The following is a 20,019-nucleotide window of genomic DNA, read 5'->3' as shown; positions in this document are numbered from 1 at the left end:
GTGCACTCAGCCACACAGCAGGGCCAACTGGTGTGTGGAAGCACAGACACCTGAGGCCATAAGATTCTGAACTTTTATTTTTCTGGCATGAAAAGTACAAATAATTAAACAATTCCATGTAAAAGTCTGTTACCGCGGCCAGGCCTGTAATCCCGGTAATAAATAGTGTCTAAACTCAACGCAAAGTGTTCTTGTTGGGTTTTGGGTGTTTTTTTTGTCTTTTTTTTTTTTTTTTTAACAGTTCTTTTATCACCTCCAACATGGACTCTGTCTTGATTTGAAACCATCCAAATAAATAACAGGATGAAGGAAGGGCTGGAGGGGCTGAGCCCCTTCCCCGCGGGCCCTGCCCCTGCCCCACGCAGGGATGCGGAAGACCCCAGGCCCCACCTCCCCTGGGGTGAGGGGCTGGCCTCCAGGAAGGGGGCCTGGCTGGCTGGGCTGAGTTCTGTGTTTTAGAAAAAGGAGTCCCCTCCCAGTTGGGGGTGGCAGGGGCCCAGGGCCTCAGTTGAGGGGGGTGTGGGGAGGTGCCCCCTCTCTGGAGCCCGGCCTCCCCCAGGGTGGGGAACAAACCCAGCCCTTATTGCTCACAGATGCCTCCGCCACGCTGTCCACGTGTGGACACGCGTCGCTGCGGGCGGACAGCAGAGGGGAGAAAGCCCCAAGAAAACAGAGGGAGAGGGATGGACCCGCTGGGGGGCCTGCCCTGCTGGAGGGGAGTGGGGAGGTTGGGGAGGACTTAAAAACCACAAGAATAAATAGGTTTGTGTATCAAGAACAAGCTAGGGTTTCACCAGCTAAATAGGACTGAAAAAATTCTCAAGACGAGCAAAAATAATCCCATTAAAGACCCCGGACGTCGCTGGCTGCAGGGACCTCCCTGCAGAGCACAGGCCCCCCCATGGGGCGCCGCTCGGCTACCATTACTGTTATTAATAATTATTATTACTTTAATGATTCCACTTCCCCTTTTATAAATAAATTAGGCATAACCACGTCTCGGCAAAACTTAAAGAAACAAAGAGAACATCGTGGTTCCTTTAAACTTGCAAACTGGATGAAGGAACAGAAATATACACAAATGTCCTTACAGGGCAACAAGGATAAATAGTTAACATAGCAATAAGTTAAAACTACAAGAAGCTCAATTCGGCAAAAAAGTACAAGAAAGTTAACTGGTGCCAGTTTATGTCTTTTTTTTTTTTTTTTTCTTTTTTTTTAAATCTCTTCTGTGTGTGTGGTTTTTTTCCTCTTCCTTTTTTTTTTTTTTTTTGTCGCTTTTTTCCTCTTCTGTTTGTGTTTTTTTGTCGCTTTTTTGATTTTTTTTTTTCTTTTTGTTCCTTGCAGCAGAAGCTCCACAGACGTTTAATAACAACACCGGGAGGGGTCGGGGAGAGAGAGCTGGGCAGTCAGATGGGGCCAAGGCCAGACACCAAACGCAGGGACACCGGAGGAGGGGCTGAAACTAGGGTTTGCCGTTCTTGGTTCTGACTGGGCCCACTGTGGGGGTGAGGGCCTGCGAGGGCTCCCGAGGGCTCCGGCCTTTGGCTTCTGTTGGATTTTTTTTTTTTTAAACAAAGAATGAAAACTAGGGGGATGGAAAAGCCCAGACAGAAGCCGAGGCTGGGGCTCGGGATGGGGGCTGCGTCCACTGCCCTCACTGATCTGGAAAGACAGAAAAACCCAACAAACTGAAAGGGGGTGACAAGTGGACGGGAAGAGAAGGTGGGGCTGGGCCACTGGGCCAATCCACCCTGGGCCTGTCCAGGAGAGTGGTGGGCGCTTGCTGCTGGGGGAGGCTCTGGAGCAGGGAGGCTCAGGGCCCAGTCTCCCCCTTGGCCTTGAGGGCCAGGGCCTTTGGCCCAGGGAGGCTCAGCCCCAGGGTCGGGGGTGGGGGTTCCTTTGGCCTCAAGTGTTGTGGGGGGGGGGCTGCCTCCAGCCCACCATGATGCCAAAAAGGTAACGAGGTATCCTGTGTCTGGATGCATGGACGCTGTGTGTGCACGCCTGTGACCGTGGGCAGCAGGGACCACTGAGGAGCCAGGAGAGATCTCTGCAGAGAACCTGGGGCGGGGCCGGTGGGGCTGGAGTGTAGCGGGTGGGGTGGGGCCAGCCGTCCTTGCTAAGGGAGGAAGTGGGCTGTGGACTGGACTGGGGTCTGGGCTGTGACCGCTAACCTGGGCCTGAACGATGCTGTGGGCATGTCTGTGTGTCTCTGGGTGTTGTGACTATGTGTCTCCATGCTTGGGTGTCTAGATTTATGTCCAAATGAATCTGTCTCCACATGGCCACGTGCACGTGAGGTAATGTTCCCATCTTCACGTGTGCACATTTGTCCTTGGCCACACCCACCTGCGGTCACTTCCTCCCTTGGCCACACCCACCTGCGGTCACTTCCTCCCTTGGCCACATTTGCCCACGTCCGAGTCCACCATGGCCATGCGTGTGTAGCCCCATACTTTGCTCTTCCATGTTTATTGGGCCAAGGAGTTTTCCTGAGGCGTGTCTCTGGGTCCCTCTGTGCTGCTGTGTGTCCCTGGGGGGTGTGTACATGTGCCTGCCCCTGTGTATCTTTGCGTGGCTGTGTTTCTCGGTGTGGCCCCATGGACCCTCAGCTCCTAAGCCCTGCTCCCTGTCCCTGCCCCAGTTGGTAAACATAACCTGCCAAAATATTTTTTTTTTGTCTTTTTTTGTGTTTTTTTTTTTTTTCAAGTTCAAGAATCCCCAGTAAAAATTCTCCACGAGGTCTTTTTTCCCTTTTTACAAAAATAGAGTTTTTCTTCCCCTCCCACCCCCCCCTTTTTTTTTTTTCATTTTGTCTCTGTTTCCAGCCCCTCCCCCTGCTCCTCACATTCCACACCAAGGGGCTCTGGGCCAGGGCTGACCACACCCCTCTCATGTTTCACTTTTTTGGGGATTTTTAAACCTGATCCCCCCCGTCTCAGGCTCACCTAGGTAACTGGGGAGGCCTGGGCAAGGGGGCCTGGGAGGGCACCCCCAATGCGCCCCACCCCAAGCCATCCGTGGAGGGTGGTTGAGGGGTGGGCTAGGGGCACATCTCTGCTTTCATTTTAGCCGAAAAAGGAAACAAAAACCTTCACCATGAACGAAACCAAGACGAGAGAGTGAACAGCCCAGCCTAGGGGGTAGGGGCATTAGGATGGGGGAGGGGGCCCCCCCCGGCACCCCCCATGCCCTGCAGACCCTCCCACCAAGTGCTCACCCTGTGGCTTCTGCAGGGACGCAGGGCCCTCGTGCCGTCCGTGGTCTGCCTGCGCTGTCTCTCTCGGGCCCCCTGTCTCTCTCTCTCTCTCTCTCTTTCTCTCTCTCTCTGTCTCTGCTGCCCGGGGAGGGTGGGGAGGGCGGCGGCGCCTCAGGCCTTGTGCTGTTTGCTGGTCTTGAAGGACACCTGCAGCACGCGCTCGCCCAGGCGGTAGCCATTGAGGCTGGCGATGGCCATGGCCGCCTCGTCGTAGTTGGTCATGGTGACGAAGCCGAAGCCCTTGCACTTGTTGGTGGTGAAGTCACGGATGACCTTGACGTTGGTGACCGCCCCGAAGGGCCCGAACAGCTGCCACAGAACGCTCTCGTCCGCTTCCGGAGACAGGTTGTACACGAAGATGCACCAGCCGGCGCCCGCTGCACCCCCCGAAAGGCCCACGCCCGCAAGGCCGCTCATGCCATCGATGGCGATGGGTGAGAACCTGGCGATGAGCGACAGGGGACTACTTTGGGGGTCACGCGGGCTCTGCCCTGACCCCCGGCATGCCCCCTGACCCCTCTTGACCTCTGACTGTGCAGTGACCTTGGGACTGTGTGATCCTGCATTGGCCCTGTGACCTTCATCTGAGACCCCATCCACCTTAAACCTCATACTCTGAGCCACTCTGAGATACCAGCCCCCATCTCCACCCTGACCTGAAGCCCTGTCCTGACCTCTGACCCTCTCTGAATGTTAGGTCCTCACCCACCATCCTTCCCTGAGTCCCAACCCACCTCCTGAGCCCATGACCTTGGACCCCACCTGATCCTCAGCCCTGTTGATCCCTGACCCCTTCCCCTCACCTGGCAACCACTCTCCCCTTGGCATTTCTTCCCACCCAATTCCTGTCCTCACCAGCCACTCAGACACCACCCTGACCTCACCCTTGGCAATGCCGCCTCTTTTGCCACACTGGCCATCCTGCCAGGAGGAGGCCCACCCGGAAGGGCAGTGCTGGAACCAGGGTGCGAGTGTGGCCTTTAAGTGTCCCCTTCTGGTTATTCAGGTCTCAGCTCCGTGGTCACCTCCTCTCTCTGGCCCTCTTCAGCTTTTTCCTACTTATGTACATATGTATGTACATATGTGGGCTTCCCAGGTACTGCTAGTAGTAAAGAACCCACCTGCCAATGCAGGGGACATAAGAGACCTGGGTTCGATCCCTGAGTCGGGAAGATCCCCTGGAGGAGGGCATGGCAACCCACTCCAGTATTCTAGCCTGGAGAATCCCACGGGCAGAGGAGCCTGGCTGACTACAGGCCATGGGGTCGCTAAGAATCAGACACAACTGAAGTGACTTGGCAGGCACACGTGTACATGTGTATGTTTTCGGGGGTTTTTTGGCGCACCTCGAGGCATGCAGGATCTTAGTTCCCCGACCAGGGATTGAACCTGCTCCCTCTGCAGTGGAAGCTCAGAGTCTTAACCACTGGACCACCAGGGAAGCCCCCAGGCCTTTTCCTATTTAAATCGGATATTTATTCTCAGCTCCATCTTCCCTGCAAGGTTCGGTTCCGGCTCCCAGGCCCAGAACAGCTCTCAGCACCAGTCGGCCCTCGGGAGAGGTGTGTGGAGTCAAAGAATAGAGGAAGGGGCAGAACTGGCTTCACCACATTCCGTGCTGGCTCCCTGCCTTCCTGAGGCTCCTCTACACCTCAGGACCCAGGACACCAAGGGCCTTAAGCTGTTTATATGATTGCTGGGCTCACTCTCTCCTCCTGGACTTTGCAAAGCCATCTCTGCTGCCAGGAACCCTGATTCTCTTCTGGCCCCGAGTGATGTCTCCATTGGATGTCCATCAACCTGTCTCCTACCCTACCTCCCAGATCACTGTTCATCTGTCTCCTTCCCCAAAGGACTGAGATAAGTAATAATATTAACAATAATCATAAGAGCTGCTGCCTTTTACTGAGCGAGCCCACACTGTGTGCCAAGCATCAAGCTCAGTGTCATTCCATTTCCACCAGGGCCACCAGGGGCAAGTCTGACTGGGCCACGCTGGGTTCCCAACCCCAAGCCATGCTCCTGGCACTCAGCATGTGCTCAGTAGCTCTTGATGGTATAGACACAGGGACCTTCAGAGGATCAGGATGTGTACAGTATAGCAGGGGCCTCAAGGTTCCTTGCCAGCTAAGAGGCGGAAAGGGGGCATCCTGTGACCCTCAGCAGAGATGACCAACAGTGGCCAGTGGGGGCACAGCTGTGACCCAGGCAACCCTGCCTGCCTTTCAGTGGAATGGAGAAGGCCACAGATAGGCCGTCTGGGTCCAAATTTCACAGTAGCCCTTTCTAGGCACTTAGCAGACTCAGTATTCCCCAGATCTCTTGATGGTCACACTATGCCCATACATGGGCAGTCCTGGGGGTGAGGTGGGGGAGGGCTCCATCAGGGCAAAGGTCCCAGGAGGGAATACGGAGGGGCTGGGGGCAGCAGGGCAGGGGCACTCTTACCTCTTGACTCCATAGGCCATGTTGAGCAAGTTGTCCAGCCTGTGGAGGCAGAAGGGGTGGTCACTGGTGGCTTCTGGGCACACCCCCTGGCTGTGACACTGCAGCCAGCCTGCCCTCCCCGCCCCCAGCCAGCAGGCCAGCAGTGCTGCCGGCCCTGCCCCCTCCCGCCTGCTCCCCGCCCGGCTGGACACCGCCTGGCACGGAACCGCGGTCACTCACTCGGGCACCGCCTCATGCCGGTCCTGCTACCCACTCTTCACTGGCATCCTCGCCCTCCCACACTGGACACCCAGTCTTGCTCTCCCATGCCACCCCCCCACCTGCCCCCAACTCCAGCTCTTGGGTCCCTAGAAGGGAAGTTTCAAGTCTCTTCTCCAAAGTGCCTGGGTCAGGCAAGTGACACGGCCTCTCTGAGCGTCAGGGTCCCTGGGGACCCTTTGTCCCTCAAGGGACAAGATGGGCTCTGATCTCATGGCATCACTGAGCAGAAAAAGCAAGGGTGCCTGCCCCCCAGGGAGCACTCTGTGGCTTGCACCAGTGGAACCAGCAGCTGGAGCCACGTGCCCAAGGGAGGGGGCAGCCGGGGCTGACCCGATCGGGTAGTTCTAGAACTCTTGACGCCAATAATAATACTCACAGTGGCCTGTGGACATTGAGTGCCTGCTGTGTACAAGGGCCTGGCCTCAACACAGGACAGGCCCCCACATTTCCTCTTTTCTGCCCTCAGCAGCCCCAGAGTGTGGGCATCATCCCGGAGTCTCTCCACTGTGCAGGAACGGGGTTCAAGGAGGGCACCTGCAAGCCTCGGGCACCCGGTTCTGGGGGTCTGGGGTATCTAGGGGCAGGGAGCGGCAGGGGCTCACCGAAAGCGCTGTGTCTGGTGGTGCAGGGGGCCTGCGTAGCGCCGGGCGGAGGACTGGTAGAGCTGGGTGAGCAGCGCCTGGCCCGTCTTCTGACTCGGGTTGTTGGCAAACTTGACCGTGATGGGCTCGGCCGCACCCAGCGGCTTCTGCCCGTTCAGTCCTTTGATGGCCTCCTCGGCTTCGATCCTCTTGTCAAAGCGGATGAACCCCACACCCCGAGAGACACCTGCAGTGGGGCGCGAGGGCTTCATGGGGACCCGCCCCCTCCTGTGTGACCCCGCCCCCTCCTCCCTGCTGTTTGTTTCTCCACTCTCGTCCCACCTGGGTGTCTCTGTCCTGCGTGCCCCTGCCAGGTGAGCCCTCCCCGGCAGCCTCACCTGTGACCTGGTCCACCAGGATGCGAGAAGTGATGATGCGGCCGTACTGGGAGAAGAGCTGCTCCATCTCTTTCTGGCTCATGGTCTTGGGGAGCCCGCTGACGTACAGGTTCGCATCTCGGATAGAGGCAGAGCTGGGTCTGGCATAGGATACCTGGGGGAGGGGGTCAGGCAGACAGGGCTGAGGGCAAGACCCATATCACAGATGGGGAAAGTGAGGCAACACCCAAACTGCCACTGCGCGACAGACATCCCTCATCCATTTACTCAACAAATACCGTGAGTGGTCAGTCACCATGGGCAGTGGGCAGGAGTCAACCGGGGAGTGGTCAGAGGGGACGTGGCTGTGACCAAGATAATGAACGTGGCTCGGCCTGCGTAGAGCGATGACAAATACCTGCGCCTCTGCGGGGGGGTGGGGGGGGGCACGTGTCTCCCTGGGGACTTTGGAGACCTTTGCGTCTCTAGCTCATGCTCTCAGGCTGGACATTCCAGCAGCATCGACACGTCTGACTTCTTTGGAAAGTGAACCTGGGGTGCTGGCCGGTCTCTTCCCTACTACACTGGGCACCCTCAGGGTCACTCAGATCTTTAGCCCACAGCTCAATCCTGACAGCTCCAGAATGTCTGAGCCAGCACTGGGACTGGCCCCTGAACTGCACATCTGCGTGATACCTGCCTCCAGGTGTCCTGTGAGGAGGCTTCATGGTGGAGGAGTCACACTCAGCAACCCCAACTTGCCTCCACTCAGTAATGACAGTTCTGTCGTTCCAGGCGCTCAGGTCCCCAGCCTTGGGTTGTCCTCGACGTGTCTATCACACCCACGTCTAAACACCATCATCCTATCGGCTCCACCTTCCTCCTTATCCAGAATCCACCTACTTCTCCCCATTTTCCTCCCATTGCTCATCCAGACCAGTGTAGCAGGCTCCACCCTGGTTCCCTGCTCCACTCCACACCCCCCCACAGGCTGTTCCTCCCACAGCAGCCAGGGGGCACCTGTGAGCATCTGAACCAGGTCACATCCCTCTGCTTAGACTCCTCTGTGTCTCCCACCTTCTCAGAGTTCAAGTGCTTCTCATGGCCCACAGGGCCTTGCATGACCTGACCCATCACCACCCCCCGCGCTCATTTCAGCCCACTGTCCCCCTCAACATCTCTATTCCAGGCACACAGGCCTCCCTCCATGTTCCCCAAACACTAGGTTTGCTCCACCCTCAGGGCCTTTGCACTTGCTGTCCCCTGGGCTTCCAACTCTCTTCCTCGCCTTTCTTCTCCTCCATGCCTCTTGTGAATATCCTCCTGGTCCTTTCCCATCCGCATTTGGTCCTCCACCCTTAGCCCCGTTCCTCTCTCAAAGCCCTTCTCTCAGTTATGAAATAAGACACATTTCCCTATGACCCTTCGATTCATTAATTGTGGTCCAGCCCAACAATGAAACTCTCTGCAACTGTTTGAAAAATGGTGGATGTGTATATTTATTTCCCCGAAACAGTGGTGAGTATTGTAAAGTGGGGGAAAGAAAAGTCCATTTACAGAGCAGCGACTATTGTGTGACCCCATCTCATTGTGTGTTTATCAATGTCCTGGAAACATGGTCTAGAGGGCCCACCCCCAAACGCTAACAGGGTGAGCTAGAGCTATCGGGGGCAGGGGGTGGGAGGATAAGCTCCTTCCTCCCTTACTTCTGCTGATGTCTATCTTTCTGTTTCTTCTAAATTAACCTCTGGGTAGAGGAGGTCATTGTCAAGGGTCCAGCTTTCGTTTAGGGAGGTGAGTTGCAAGGGCATATTACTTCACTAGAAGTCACTAATTAAAAAATGAACAAAATGAAAAAAAATAAACCAAACAAAACAAAAACAAAAAAAAAATGAACAAAATGAATAAACTGGGCCAAGGGTATATTGCTTCTGGAGTGGGGGCAGGGAGATTCTAATTGATGCAATTGTGCGCACCCGGGGCCCTCCAGAAAACTAAAAGACAAACATCACAGCTGCTATATTTCAGTAATAACAATGAAAACTCATGGCAATGTATTTGATGGCTTCCACTCTTCCCCACCCTAGGGGCTGTGCCTTTTTTAGGGATGACGACTTGTTGATGGATTGGAGCTGGGGGACGGGGGAAGGGACGCTGAACTCCTAGGTGGGTTTTGGGGTCAGGGGTCATCCAAGGCAGAGTCGGCATTCAGGGTCCTTTCCCATCCTTCCATGACGTGGGCTGACCCAGATCCTTCACCTGGGTATGGGCTCCTCCTACACCCCTTGACCAGGATAGGGCTTGGCACACAATGGATGGCTGGAAATATTTGGGGCACAACCTGCTGGAATACCTAGTTAGGACCAGCCAAACACCACAGCCACCCAGGCACACACACACACGGGGCCACACTAGGATTCCCACTGCACAGCTCCGGTGACTACACCACCAGGAGGGGGACACAAGGCCATTGCCACATTCATGGAACTCCAGGGTAATTACCTGTCACACCACTGCACAAGCCCTCGGTGTCACACACATCCCACCCCGAATGGGGCACAGCTAGACACACCCACACAATTTCACCATAACACACAAACACCCTGTCACAGCAAGACACACCCACGCAGCCCCACCAGGTCACAGCCGGAGTTGTAGTGTGTCACAAAGCACCTACCAAGAAAACCCCATGTCCTCAGAGACAGAGAGTAACACAACCTGAGTCTATAAGAGCCAGGCCCGCAGGATGACAGCCACTGACCTAGCCACGGGGTCCCACAGACACCATGTCTTACAGCCTAGGGTGCCACGCACTACACACGCATGCCACATCACCCGCATACAGTAGCCCTCAGGGTCATACAGTTCATCACTAGGGTCCATCCTCACAGCCTGGGGGCTTCTGGGTCCACTTGGCCACAGAGGGACCCATCAGACCCTTGTCAGCCTCCACATCAGGGAGAGGAAGAGATTCCAGCACCTCTGTTTTTATGCCAAACTGGGGGCCAGATGGGCATCCTCCCCAGCCTACCCTCCCCCAGGATTCAGAAGCAGATTTGTGGGGTGGAGCCCAAACACCCCCAGGCAAACCCGGAGAGGGGGTTTCCATGGTGATTTCCCCCCCACCTTCCCAGGGAACCTGGGCTCGCAGGGTCCCAGCTGCAGCTGCTGAGAGGGGAGGTCATGGGGGGGAGGGGCATTGCACAAAGGTGGGGGAAGGGCCCACCCCTAATCCCACCCTCCCAGACCCTAGTTAGGCTCCAGATGGCAGATGGGCCCCCCTCTCCCCCATTTCCATGACAAAGGCAGGGAGGGGGCTGCACACCAGACCCTGGTCACTCCTACAGCTGAGGGGGTGGGTACCTCCAGGGCCTGGCTGACTCCTTGAGTTGCCAGAGAATGTGGGGTTGATCATCTCCCCATCAACAGGTGAGGAAACTGAGATTCAGAGAGCCAGAGTCATTGGCTCTGGGGCCCCAGACAGAAAGCCTTTGGGGAATGATTTGAACCCCTTAGGGGATGAGCCATGGGGGAGGATGGGTGGCCGTAGGGGGAATGGACATGTGGGGAGGGTATGGCCAGGGGGGTTGGGTGGCAGTGGAAGGGTCAGTTCAGGTGGGTGGTAATAAAGAGGAAATGGGCACAGCCAAGATGGGGAGTCACAGGAACCAGGGCGCTGACCTTGATGGTCTTCGTCTGCAGTTTGAGGCCGTTGAGGGTGTTGATGGCTTTGTCTGCATCGTTGGGGTCAGAGTAGTTCACAAATCCGTAGCCGAGGCTCTGCCCTGCAGGCAGGACCAGGACGATGACCTGCCAGGGTCCTCCCAGACCCAGGCCTGAGAGGCTGACCACCCCCATCACAGTTATGAGAACCAGGATTCCACCCTTATTTATTCCCCCAGTGTACCACCCTACCCCCAGGACACCTCAGACCCCTCCAGTATCCCACCTAGGGTTGCATCTGTCTCCCCATCACACCTCACATTCCACCAAGGTCCCACCTGCTCCTACCTGGGCTCACACCTGGCTCCCCATCATACCTCAGGCCCCACGAGGGTCCCACCTGCTCTCATCACCTCCCACCCGGGGTCACTTCTGGCTCCACATCACACATGTACTTCTGAGGCTGCCACCTCCATCCCCTACCCCTACCCGCCAGAAGCCACACCTGTGATCTTGTCCCGAACCAACTTGCAGGACTCGATGTCACCAATGCTGCCGAAGAGGCTCTTGAACTCATCCTGGGTCATATTCTGGGGCAAGTAGTTGACAATGAGGTTTGTCTTGCTGTCATCAGTGGCTCCGTTTGTACCAAGGAGTGGCCCGTTGGGCAGGGCCGGGCCGGCCGGGCCCCCTGCCACCTGAGACTCCATGGCGCCGAGTATCTGCTGGAGACAACAGGCCACACCCACTCATGGCCCAGTCCCCACACCAGGGTTTGTGGTGACAGATGTGTCATGTCTGACATAGGCTTGAACACTCAGAGGGGATAAGGTATTATTCTTACAGCCCCTCCCACTCCTTGAGCACTGGGCAAAGCATTTTGTGTGTGATTTTACCTGGAAAAAGTCCGTATATAAATGCCATATATGCCCTTTTGCACATATGCTTGCCCATTTGTCTAAAACCAATCTACACTTTTAGAATAATGAAATGAATACTTTTGTATTCAGAATTAAAATTGCAACCTTTTTAATTCACTATGAAACCCTCATAATCCCATTCCTGACCTTGTACTTTGCTCTTCCCACCAAAGGCAAGTCCTATCCAAATATGTTAATATTTCTTTTGCTTTATGCATAATTTTCCCACTAGGTGTTTACACCTCCCCACCTGTTTTTCCACTGAGCCATTTTGGATTTTTTCTGTATAACATAATAACATCTGCAAATAATGATATTCTTCTTTATCGCCAATCTATACCTATTATTTATTTTTCTTGTCTTATTGCAGGGGCTACCTTGTGATCAGTTCAGTTCAGTTCATTTCAGTTGCTCAGTCGTGTCCGATTCTTTGCTAGTGGCTTTTTATTCTTGAAACATTAAAGGAAATGCTTTAAATATTTCACAGCTAAATATGATCTTTACTATAGGTTTTTTGGTAGATGACTTTTATCAAGTTAAGAATGTTTAATTTTATTCCTAATATCCTAACAAGATATTTTTTAAAGGAATGGATATTGAATTTTATTGACTATCTTTTTCTACATCTATTGAAATAATTTTTTTTGCTTTACTATATTACTATCATGAACTGCATTAATTGATTTTCTAATATTAAGTCAACTTTCCTAAGCTAAACTAAACTTGGTCATGTTGCAGTTTTGTTTATATACATTGTTTGATTTGATTTGCCACATTTTTTGATGGTTGTTTGTTTGGGATTTTTAACATCTATGTTCAAGAACGGGCTTCCCTGGTGGCTCAGATGGTAAAGAATCTGCCTGCAATGCAGGAAACCCTGGTTCAACTCCTGGGTTGGGACGATCCCCCAGAGAAGGGGATCTTTTACCTGGAAAAAGTCCATCCATATATAATGAAGACTCTACCAATCTATTTGGGTTTCTAGGTGAGGGCACCCTATTCACCAACTGTGCCATAGGAGAAGACCTAAGGAAATGCTGGCTACTTTCCCTTCTCATGCCCATGACAGACAATACCAACCAATCCCAGCACTGTGGGGAGAATACTACCCACTCCAGTATTCTTCCTGGAGACTCCCACGGACAGAGGAACCTGGCGGGCTACAGTCCATGGGGTCACAAGGAGTCAGACACTATGTTTTTTGATCCATGCAACAGCTCAGTAGAAGTTAATTATGCTATGACAAAGAATATGAGGCTCAGAGATGTTAAAGAACGTATTAAAGTCACACAGCATATCAGTGGTGGCATTTGGAATGCAAATGCAGACCTGTCTACACCTGAAGACCACTCTCTACCATTCTCTATGAGAGTCAGTCAGTCAGTCAGGTACCAGCTCTAACTCCTTGTTTTGTGTGCTTGGATATACTCCTTATTCTCTTGGGGTCCTCTGACTCACTTTGCTGAAAATTCAAATAATTAGCCTTGGCTATCTTAAGAGTCATGTAGAGAAAGAAGAATTTGAAAGCCACATCTGGGCTCAGAAGGAAACAGTGCTGCGGTTGGTTGGTATTGTCTGTCATGGGCATGAGAAAGGAAAGTAGCCAGCATTTCTTTAGGTTTTTCTCCTATAGCACAGCTAGTGAATAGGTTTCCCTCACCTAGAAACCCGAATAGATTGGTAGAGTCTTCCTAGAGGGATGAATTAAGAAGGATTTAAAGCCATATTCAGTTTCAGGAGGAAAGACCATTGTGTGATTGATTAGCAATGTCTATTGCGCTGATAGAAAGAGCCAGCAGGTTCACATCATCTCAGTCATCCCTGCCCCAAAATATCATACCATAGTTGTCCCCAGATTTTGGGCATATTGTGTACTAGGCACAGAGCAAGGCCCTCTACAGGCAATTTTTCTTTTTTCCTTATTCACAACTCTGAAAAGAAGAGGGTTTTATTTCCTCAGCTTAAGAAATGTTGTTTAGGTGCTAAGTCTTATCTGACTCTTTTGAACCCCATGGACTGTAGCCTACCAGGCTCCTCCATTCGTGGGATTTTCCAGGAAAGAAAACTGGAGTGGGTTTCTATTTCCTTTTCCAGGGGATTTTCCTGGCTCAGGGATTGAACCTGCGTCTCCTGCATCGGCAGGCAGGTTCTTTACCACTGAGCCACCTGGGAAGCCTGTTTAAGAGATGCTACAGAAAAAAATAAAAGAGAGAGAGAGAGACTCTGGACTAAATGGGCTTTCCAGAGGGCACTAGTGGTAAAGAACCTGCCTGCCAATACAGGAGACTAAGAGATGGCGGTTTGATCCCTGGGTTGGGAAGATCCCTTGAAGGAGGGCATGGTGACCCTCTTCAGTATTCTTGCCTGGAAAATCCCACAGACAGAGGAGCCTGACGGGTTATGGTCCATAGAGTTGCAAAGAGCTGGACACGAATGAAACGACTTAGTATGCACGCATATGGACTAAATGCTTGTGTCCCTCCAAATTCATATGTGAAACCCTTATCCCCGATGAGATGGTATTTGGAGGCGGGGCATTTGGGAGGTAATTAGGTCATGAGGATGGAGCCTTATAAAAAGGGCCAGATGATCTCTCTCCACCATATGAAGACAGTGATAATATAACCATCTACAAACCAGGAAGCTGGCCCTCACCACGAAACCAAATCAGCTCACACCTTGATCTTGGACTTCTCAGCCTCCAGAACTATGAGAAATAAATGTCTGTTGTTTAAGCCACCCAGTTAATGGTATTTTAGTCAGCCTGAGCTGACTAAGACAACAGATGAGGAGAGTGAGGTTCAAAGATGTTTAAAAAATTACCAAGATCATGCAGTCCATAAATGGTGAAACAGGGATTTGCACATGAGCTTTAATGATGAGAAGTCTATAGTTCTGACTTCTACTGCCAACAAAGCCTAGTGCTGGCTCTCACATTTTCCAGCTGTGTCCTTAGGTATGCTGCTTCACACTTCTGGGCCTCTGCTCCATTTTCTTGAAAACTCCAACAAATTACCAGTATAGTGACCAGAAAACTGATTGTGGGTGCAGCTGGAAAGCATTCTGGGATCGGTTGGCTATGTCTGCCGTATACACAGTCATGGGAAGTGGAAGCAGGCTTGTCCTGTCCACCAGTCCTGCTATTAATAATCATCCCGCTTCACTGACACCTCCCGTGTCCGGTACCCGGGAAAGAACTCAGAGACACTGCATGATATAAATGGAGAATTTGATTTCAAACCTGGATATGTTGGACTTCAGAGCTGTTTCTAATGACTGGCCAGCACACTGGGGGCAGCTCTGCCACCATATGGCTGTATGTCCTCAGAGACAATCTTGGCTCTTCTTTGGGCTTCTGCTTCCTTGTCATTTATTCTTATTTAAAGGATGGCTCAGAGGGTCAACTCCCCTGCAGCTCCAATTGGCTGGGAGTGGCTATCTGGGAGATCTGCCTGGAGAATTATTCTTTATTTTTTTCCATTTTTGGCTGCATCATGAAGCTTATGGGATGTTAGTTCCCTGATGGGGGATTAAACCTGGGCCCTCGGCAGAGAGAGCATGGAATCCTAACCTCCGGACCACTGGGGAATTCCCTGGAGGATTATTCTGAAGCCACATCCAGTCTCACCAGGAATACAGACTTGGTTGATTAGCAATGTCTGCAGCAGGCTCCTGAAAGAAAGCAATAACGTACACTCCACACATCAGCATCCTGGTCTTAAAACAACACTTTACTAATAACATAGCCATGAGTTGAGGGCCTGCTATGTGCCAGACAAAATTCTCTATGTGAAAATTCCCAGGCAGTTCTCCCAACATTGAATATTATGGAGCTCTTTTCATCATTTAACAGATGACAGATGAGAAAGCTGAGTCTCATTGAAGGAGAAGGGGTTGAAACAAGGTTGGGTAGCACACAAAAAGTGGACCAAGAATTCAAATCCAGGGTTTAGACCCAAGAGCCCACTCTCTTGGTGAAATGGCCAATAATAAAAATAATAACAATAACAAAGCAAAGCCGAGCACCCACTCAACCCCAAGCCCTGGGGATCACTACATTTAAACCTACTCTGTTGGCCGAGTCTACTCATTCAACTCAACAAGTTATTTACTAGCTGCCACCAAGCTGCTGCTTCCACCCTCCTCACTGTGTGTCCTTTGACACTCATGCTGCCTCCCTGGGCCTTTGTCCAACCACTAAAAATATGCCACAGAGGTCCCCCATGTATGGAGAGCTGGAGTCTGAATTTATGTCTGGGTTCAGCAAGTTATTATTCTGTGTTCAGTTAATGATGTCTATGCAAGCCCCAAAAAGCAGGACATAGTACGCAAGGCACATCAGATTCTAGCTTTGGAAGCCCTACTATATGCACTGAACATGTATAATTTTCACTGTTTTTCCACAATCATGCTGAAAGCTGGAGATTATCTCCATTTCTCAAATGGAGAAATTTAGGTGAAAGGAAACTGGGACTTGCCCAGGATGACAAGGAAGTGGCAGGGATGGTTTTTGGGTTTGATTCCTTGATCTGATGACCCTAGAGCCTACAAGGTTACTGGTTCTCCACCTCCCTGAATGCTATCATCAACTTGGATGGGGTTAAGAGGAGATTGGGGGGTTCCCACTAGGGATCTTGAAGCCCAGCCTGCTAATCTCAACCTTCCCCCACCCCATCTCCCTCGCATCTGTGCCAGAGCTTAAAGGGATCAGTGTCGCATTTCCTCCGAGGCTGAGCCGGCTGAGCTGCTAATGGGGATCGGATTGGTGGAGGCCACACCCTCTCGGGCTTCAGCCCACAGCAAATGCATGGCCCAGGATGACACAGGAATCACAGAGACCTTCGAGGGCTGAGGGCTGTCCCAGGACAAGGATGGAGAGGTGAAGTCAGAGGGGAGGAAGGCAGATTAAAGACGGAGCAAGTGGGAAACTGCCCCCACCCTCCCGCCCACACTCTCTCTGGCTCTTCCTCTGGGTCTTTCCCTCTTTCTGCTACACTTTTCCTGTTTCTCTTCTCTGTCCGAGTCTCTCCCCTCCGTCCTTCTTTCCCCTCTGCACCCTTCTCTGTCTCCCCTTCCGTCTCTCTCTTCCTTCAACTCTTTTGTACTATCATACAAACATCTGACATATGGATTTTTGCAGTGAACACACCTGAGATCATTTTGCTGTGTCAGACCCCTTGGCCTCCAGCTGTGCCCCGGTCCTAGTCACAGTGACAGATGCTTGGGCACCCACGACAATAGGGCATTGAGTGGCTATGCATGGTAAGGCTGGACCACCACGTGGTGCTAAGTGAGCCTCCCACTTCTGGGTCCTTCTCCCTTCATGCAGGGCCATCACTGTCTCAACTCATCCTCTGACTTCCTCCCAGCCTGTCTCAGTGGTGGGTCTCCGCCTGAGTACTTTCCATTAGAGTACTTTCCAGGACTCCGAGGGCTCCAAGGCCCTTGTGTGACCTCTGACCACACGTTCTCCCCTTTGTGCTTCAGCTTCCCTTTTTCAAATGGGGGCAGAGATCAGAGCAATGTATGCTGGGCTGTTCTGGGGGTGCTGAGGGTCCTCAGGAGGCCTCACTCACGTTCCTAGACCTGGGTGAGGTGCATGAGACAGTGAGGGAAAGGAGCTGGCCTGAGATCACACAGCAGGAAAGGGTGGCCTCTCTCAGGCCTCCTTTCTCAGAGCCAGGTGGGTGGGACTCAAGGTCTGGAAGGGGAGAGGCCCAGGTATGGAGGGAGTGCTGAACATACCCCCACCCATTATGCTCTCTACTACTCGAAAAAGAGGTCCGGAAAGAGATACAGGGTACAGAGACACACACGCAGAGACCTGACAGACAGAAAGAGCGAAAGAAGGAGGCCCGGGCGCTGGGACCAGACAAAGGACGCTCGGCGGCGCGGGGAGTAGAGTCGCGCGGCGGGGGCGGGGGTGGAGCCGGGGTGGGGCTAAAATTGGCCAGCCCCGCCCCCGGGATACGCCCGGGCTGCGGAGTGGAGTGGAAATCCGAGGGCTCGGGCGAGGCCGGGCCCCTGGGGCCCCGGGGGCGGGGTCTAGATGGGCGGGGCAGGGGCGTGGTAAGAAAGGGCGTGGCCGGGCGTGGCTGGGCGCTCGGGAGCTGACCAGCTCGGCGGCTGCTGAAAGCACCGGCGCTGGGCGACGGGCGCCGGCGGGCGGGCCGGCGGGCGCGTTCAAGGTCACCCCGCGGCCCTGAGCTCTGGCAGGGTGGGGCGTCTTGACCTGGCCTAGGGGGTCTGCCTGAGCTCCTTTCCCCATCCTCCGGAGGCGGGGGCTCAGGAGCGGCGGAGCACTAACCCCCCCGCGGGCCCTCTCTCCCCTCCCCCTCCCAGCAGCCTGAAGCGCCCGCGCGAGGCTACGGCCCGCGAAGAAGCACCGAGAAACAAAGGGACGCGGCGGCGGTGGCGGCGGGCCCGCGGGGCCTCCGGGCGCGCCCCCTCTTCTCCCCTCCCCGCTTGCCGCAAGGTCGACGGGCTCGAGGACGAGATGCCCGGCTCCCGGGCGCGGTCGAGGCCCAGGGCGCGCGATCCGACGCCACCCCTTCCCTGGGGCTCTCGGGGACTCCTTGCCGCCTGGTCCTGGCCCAGCACCAGTGATTGGGGCCCTGCGTTTGCCCGGGAGGCCTGCTGAGTCCGGGCCTGGATGGAGGAGGCATCCTCCGCCGCCGCGGCCCCTCCCCCATCAGGCCTGCTGAAGAGGGGCAATCCCGCCCCCAGGGCTCCGTAGGTTGTCCCCCGAATCGCAGGTCGATTCCCTAAGGCCTCTCAAGCCAAACTCTAAGCGCCCCCAGCACTCTGGGCGCGGCTCTGCCCACACTTAGGCCCCGAGGCTCGGTCCTACCCCCCCCATCCAGGCCTAGCTAGGCCTGGTCCTACCCCCCCACCCCCATCTCCTCGGAGCCTGTGCCTAAACCCTCTCCGACTAGATTCCCTCTCAGCGACAGGGGAATACCTACAGTGACCATTCTTGTGTGCCCGGCGGGCGCGGTCCGTGTTGAGGGCGGCTCCGAGGGTCGTGCACTCTTTGGGGGGCGCTCGATGCTCAAGCCGGGGTCCTGCCGGGGCGGCCTCTGGTGCGGCCGCTGCAGAGGTCTCGGTGAGGGCAGCGGTTCCCTCGAGGGCCGGGAACGGGCCCGAGCCCGGGTACGCGAACGCGGATAACCGGGCCCCGGGGTGGCCTGCGGGCAGCAGGGGATGGAAAGAGGGAGCGGGCGCGGGATTGAGAACGCCCCCTGTGCGGCCCCGCGGGGCCCGGGGAGGTTGCGCTTCCCGACAGAGATCTCGGCGTTCTGCCTTTCGCCGCCGCCCCTCGGCCCGGCCGGTCCGGTCCCCGGTGTTCAGTCCTCTCCCCTCGCCCGCCCTCCCTCCCTCCCTCCGGCCCGCGCTGCGCGCTCCGCGCTCTGGGCCGCGCCGCCGCCGCCCCCAGCCCTTTATAGCAGCAGCTGCTAGCGCCGGCGTCGCTTATTGGCTGCAGCAACGGAGCCCCGCCTCCTCGCGGCGCCCGACGGCGCGGCAGGTGGAAGCGAGCGCGCGCTGGCCAGGACTTCGCACACACAGAAAGCACACACAACCTTGGGGGCTCCAATTGCCAGATTCGGGCCCTTTTGCCCTCACGGATCTTACTTCCTGCGTTGGCGCCCCTTCTTGGGCGGGCTTTCGGCCTGGAAGACAGAAAGCGTTCCTCTCTGTCCAGTACCCGGAGCTGGAGAAGCAGAGAGGGTGAGGAGGTAATGATGGCTCGATTGTACTGCCTTCAGAAGGTGCTGTCCACGTAGAAGACTGTAGAGGGACGAGGAACCAGGACTTCACTGAACAGAGGCCTGGGTCTCCTGCGTCCCTCCCATATTTGGGAGAACCACATGGAGGAAGGTGGGGGTAGCTGAAAACCTTTTCTGCCTGCAGAAAGAATTGGGATCCTGTGGATTTTGAGCAGGGAAGGTTCTCTAGAATTCAGAGTGGGTGGGGAATGGGCATACCACAGTCAGGGGCCCTGCTCCAAAGGGAGTGAAGAAGTTTGGGGCTCAGGCTTCTAGGCAAACTCCGCTGGTGTCTTACAGACCCGGGAAACCATCAGACCCTTCTCAGACCCCGTAAACTTCGGGTAGACGGTTTTGCCGTGTAAATGTTCTGGCTTCCGGGGCTCGTGATTGATCGCTTGTGGGGTCCCGCTCCCTCTCTGCTAGGGGGCGGACCTGGCCTTTCTCTCAGGCGATACGGGGTGGCGCAGTCTCCTTTGGAACGCAAGTGCACGTTTTTGTCGGGGCGGCAGCCAGTCTCGAGGAGGTGTTCTCACTAGAGCACTTAGGGGCGCCTTCGAGTGAGGCTTCAGCACCACAGACAGCGGTCCGACGGCCCGGTCCAGGGCGCTGCAGGCGGGGGAACCCGGATCCCCTAACTTGAAAGTCGCAACCTGAATTCCATCCTCGTCCCTGCACGCCCTTTTAGGTTCCAGACTGTCCTAGAGTGCCATCAAACCCAAGGAGGAAAGCCTAATTTGA

At 54.6% G+C, this 20,019-nt stretch overlaps 1 protein-coding gene across 3 annotated transcripts; it reads right to left on the bottom strand.

Moving 5' to 3' along the window:
- Positions 1–59: 59 nt before the first annotated feature.
- Positions 60–18,880, bottom strand: ELAVL3 (ELAV like RNA binding protein 3). 3 transcript variants are annotated; one of them, XM_027547659.1, is made up of 7 exons: positions 18,478–18,880; positions 11,098–11,317; positions 10,611–10,714; positions 6,951–7,104; positions 6,574–6,799; positions 5,711–5,749; positions 60–3,725 (listed from the first exon to the last, which is right to left on the bottom strand). In XM_027547659.1, the coding sequence occupies exons 1-7, from the start codon at positions 18,484–18,486 to the stop codon at positions 3,374–3,376; spliced, it is 1,104 nt and encodes a 367-aa protein (XP_027403460.1). In that variant the 5' UTR covers positions 18,487–18,880; the 3' UTR covers positions 60–3,373. The 3 variants fall into 3 exon arrangements, with proteins under 3 accessions (XP_027403460.1, XP_027403463.1, XP_027403461.1); XM_027547662.1 differs by having other exon boundaries at positions 60–3,704; XM_027547660.1 differs by having other exon boundaries at positions 11,098–11,314.
- Between the last annotated feature and the right edge of the window lie 1,139 nt (positions 18,881–20,019).

This window comes from Bos indicus x Bos taurus, chromosome 7 (genome assembly GCF_003369695.1).
Source record: "Bos indicus x Bos taurus breed Angus x Brahman F1 hybrid chromosome 7, Bos_hybrid_MaternalHap_v2.0, whole genome shotgun sequence".
Classification (NCBI taxonomy): Eukaryota; Metazoa; Chordata; class Mammalia; order Artiodactyla; family Bovidae; genus Bos; species Bos indicus x Bos taurus.
Note: the sequence above shows the minus strand (reverse complement) of the source record. Positions and strands in the feature narration are given on the sequence as shown.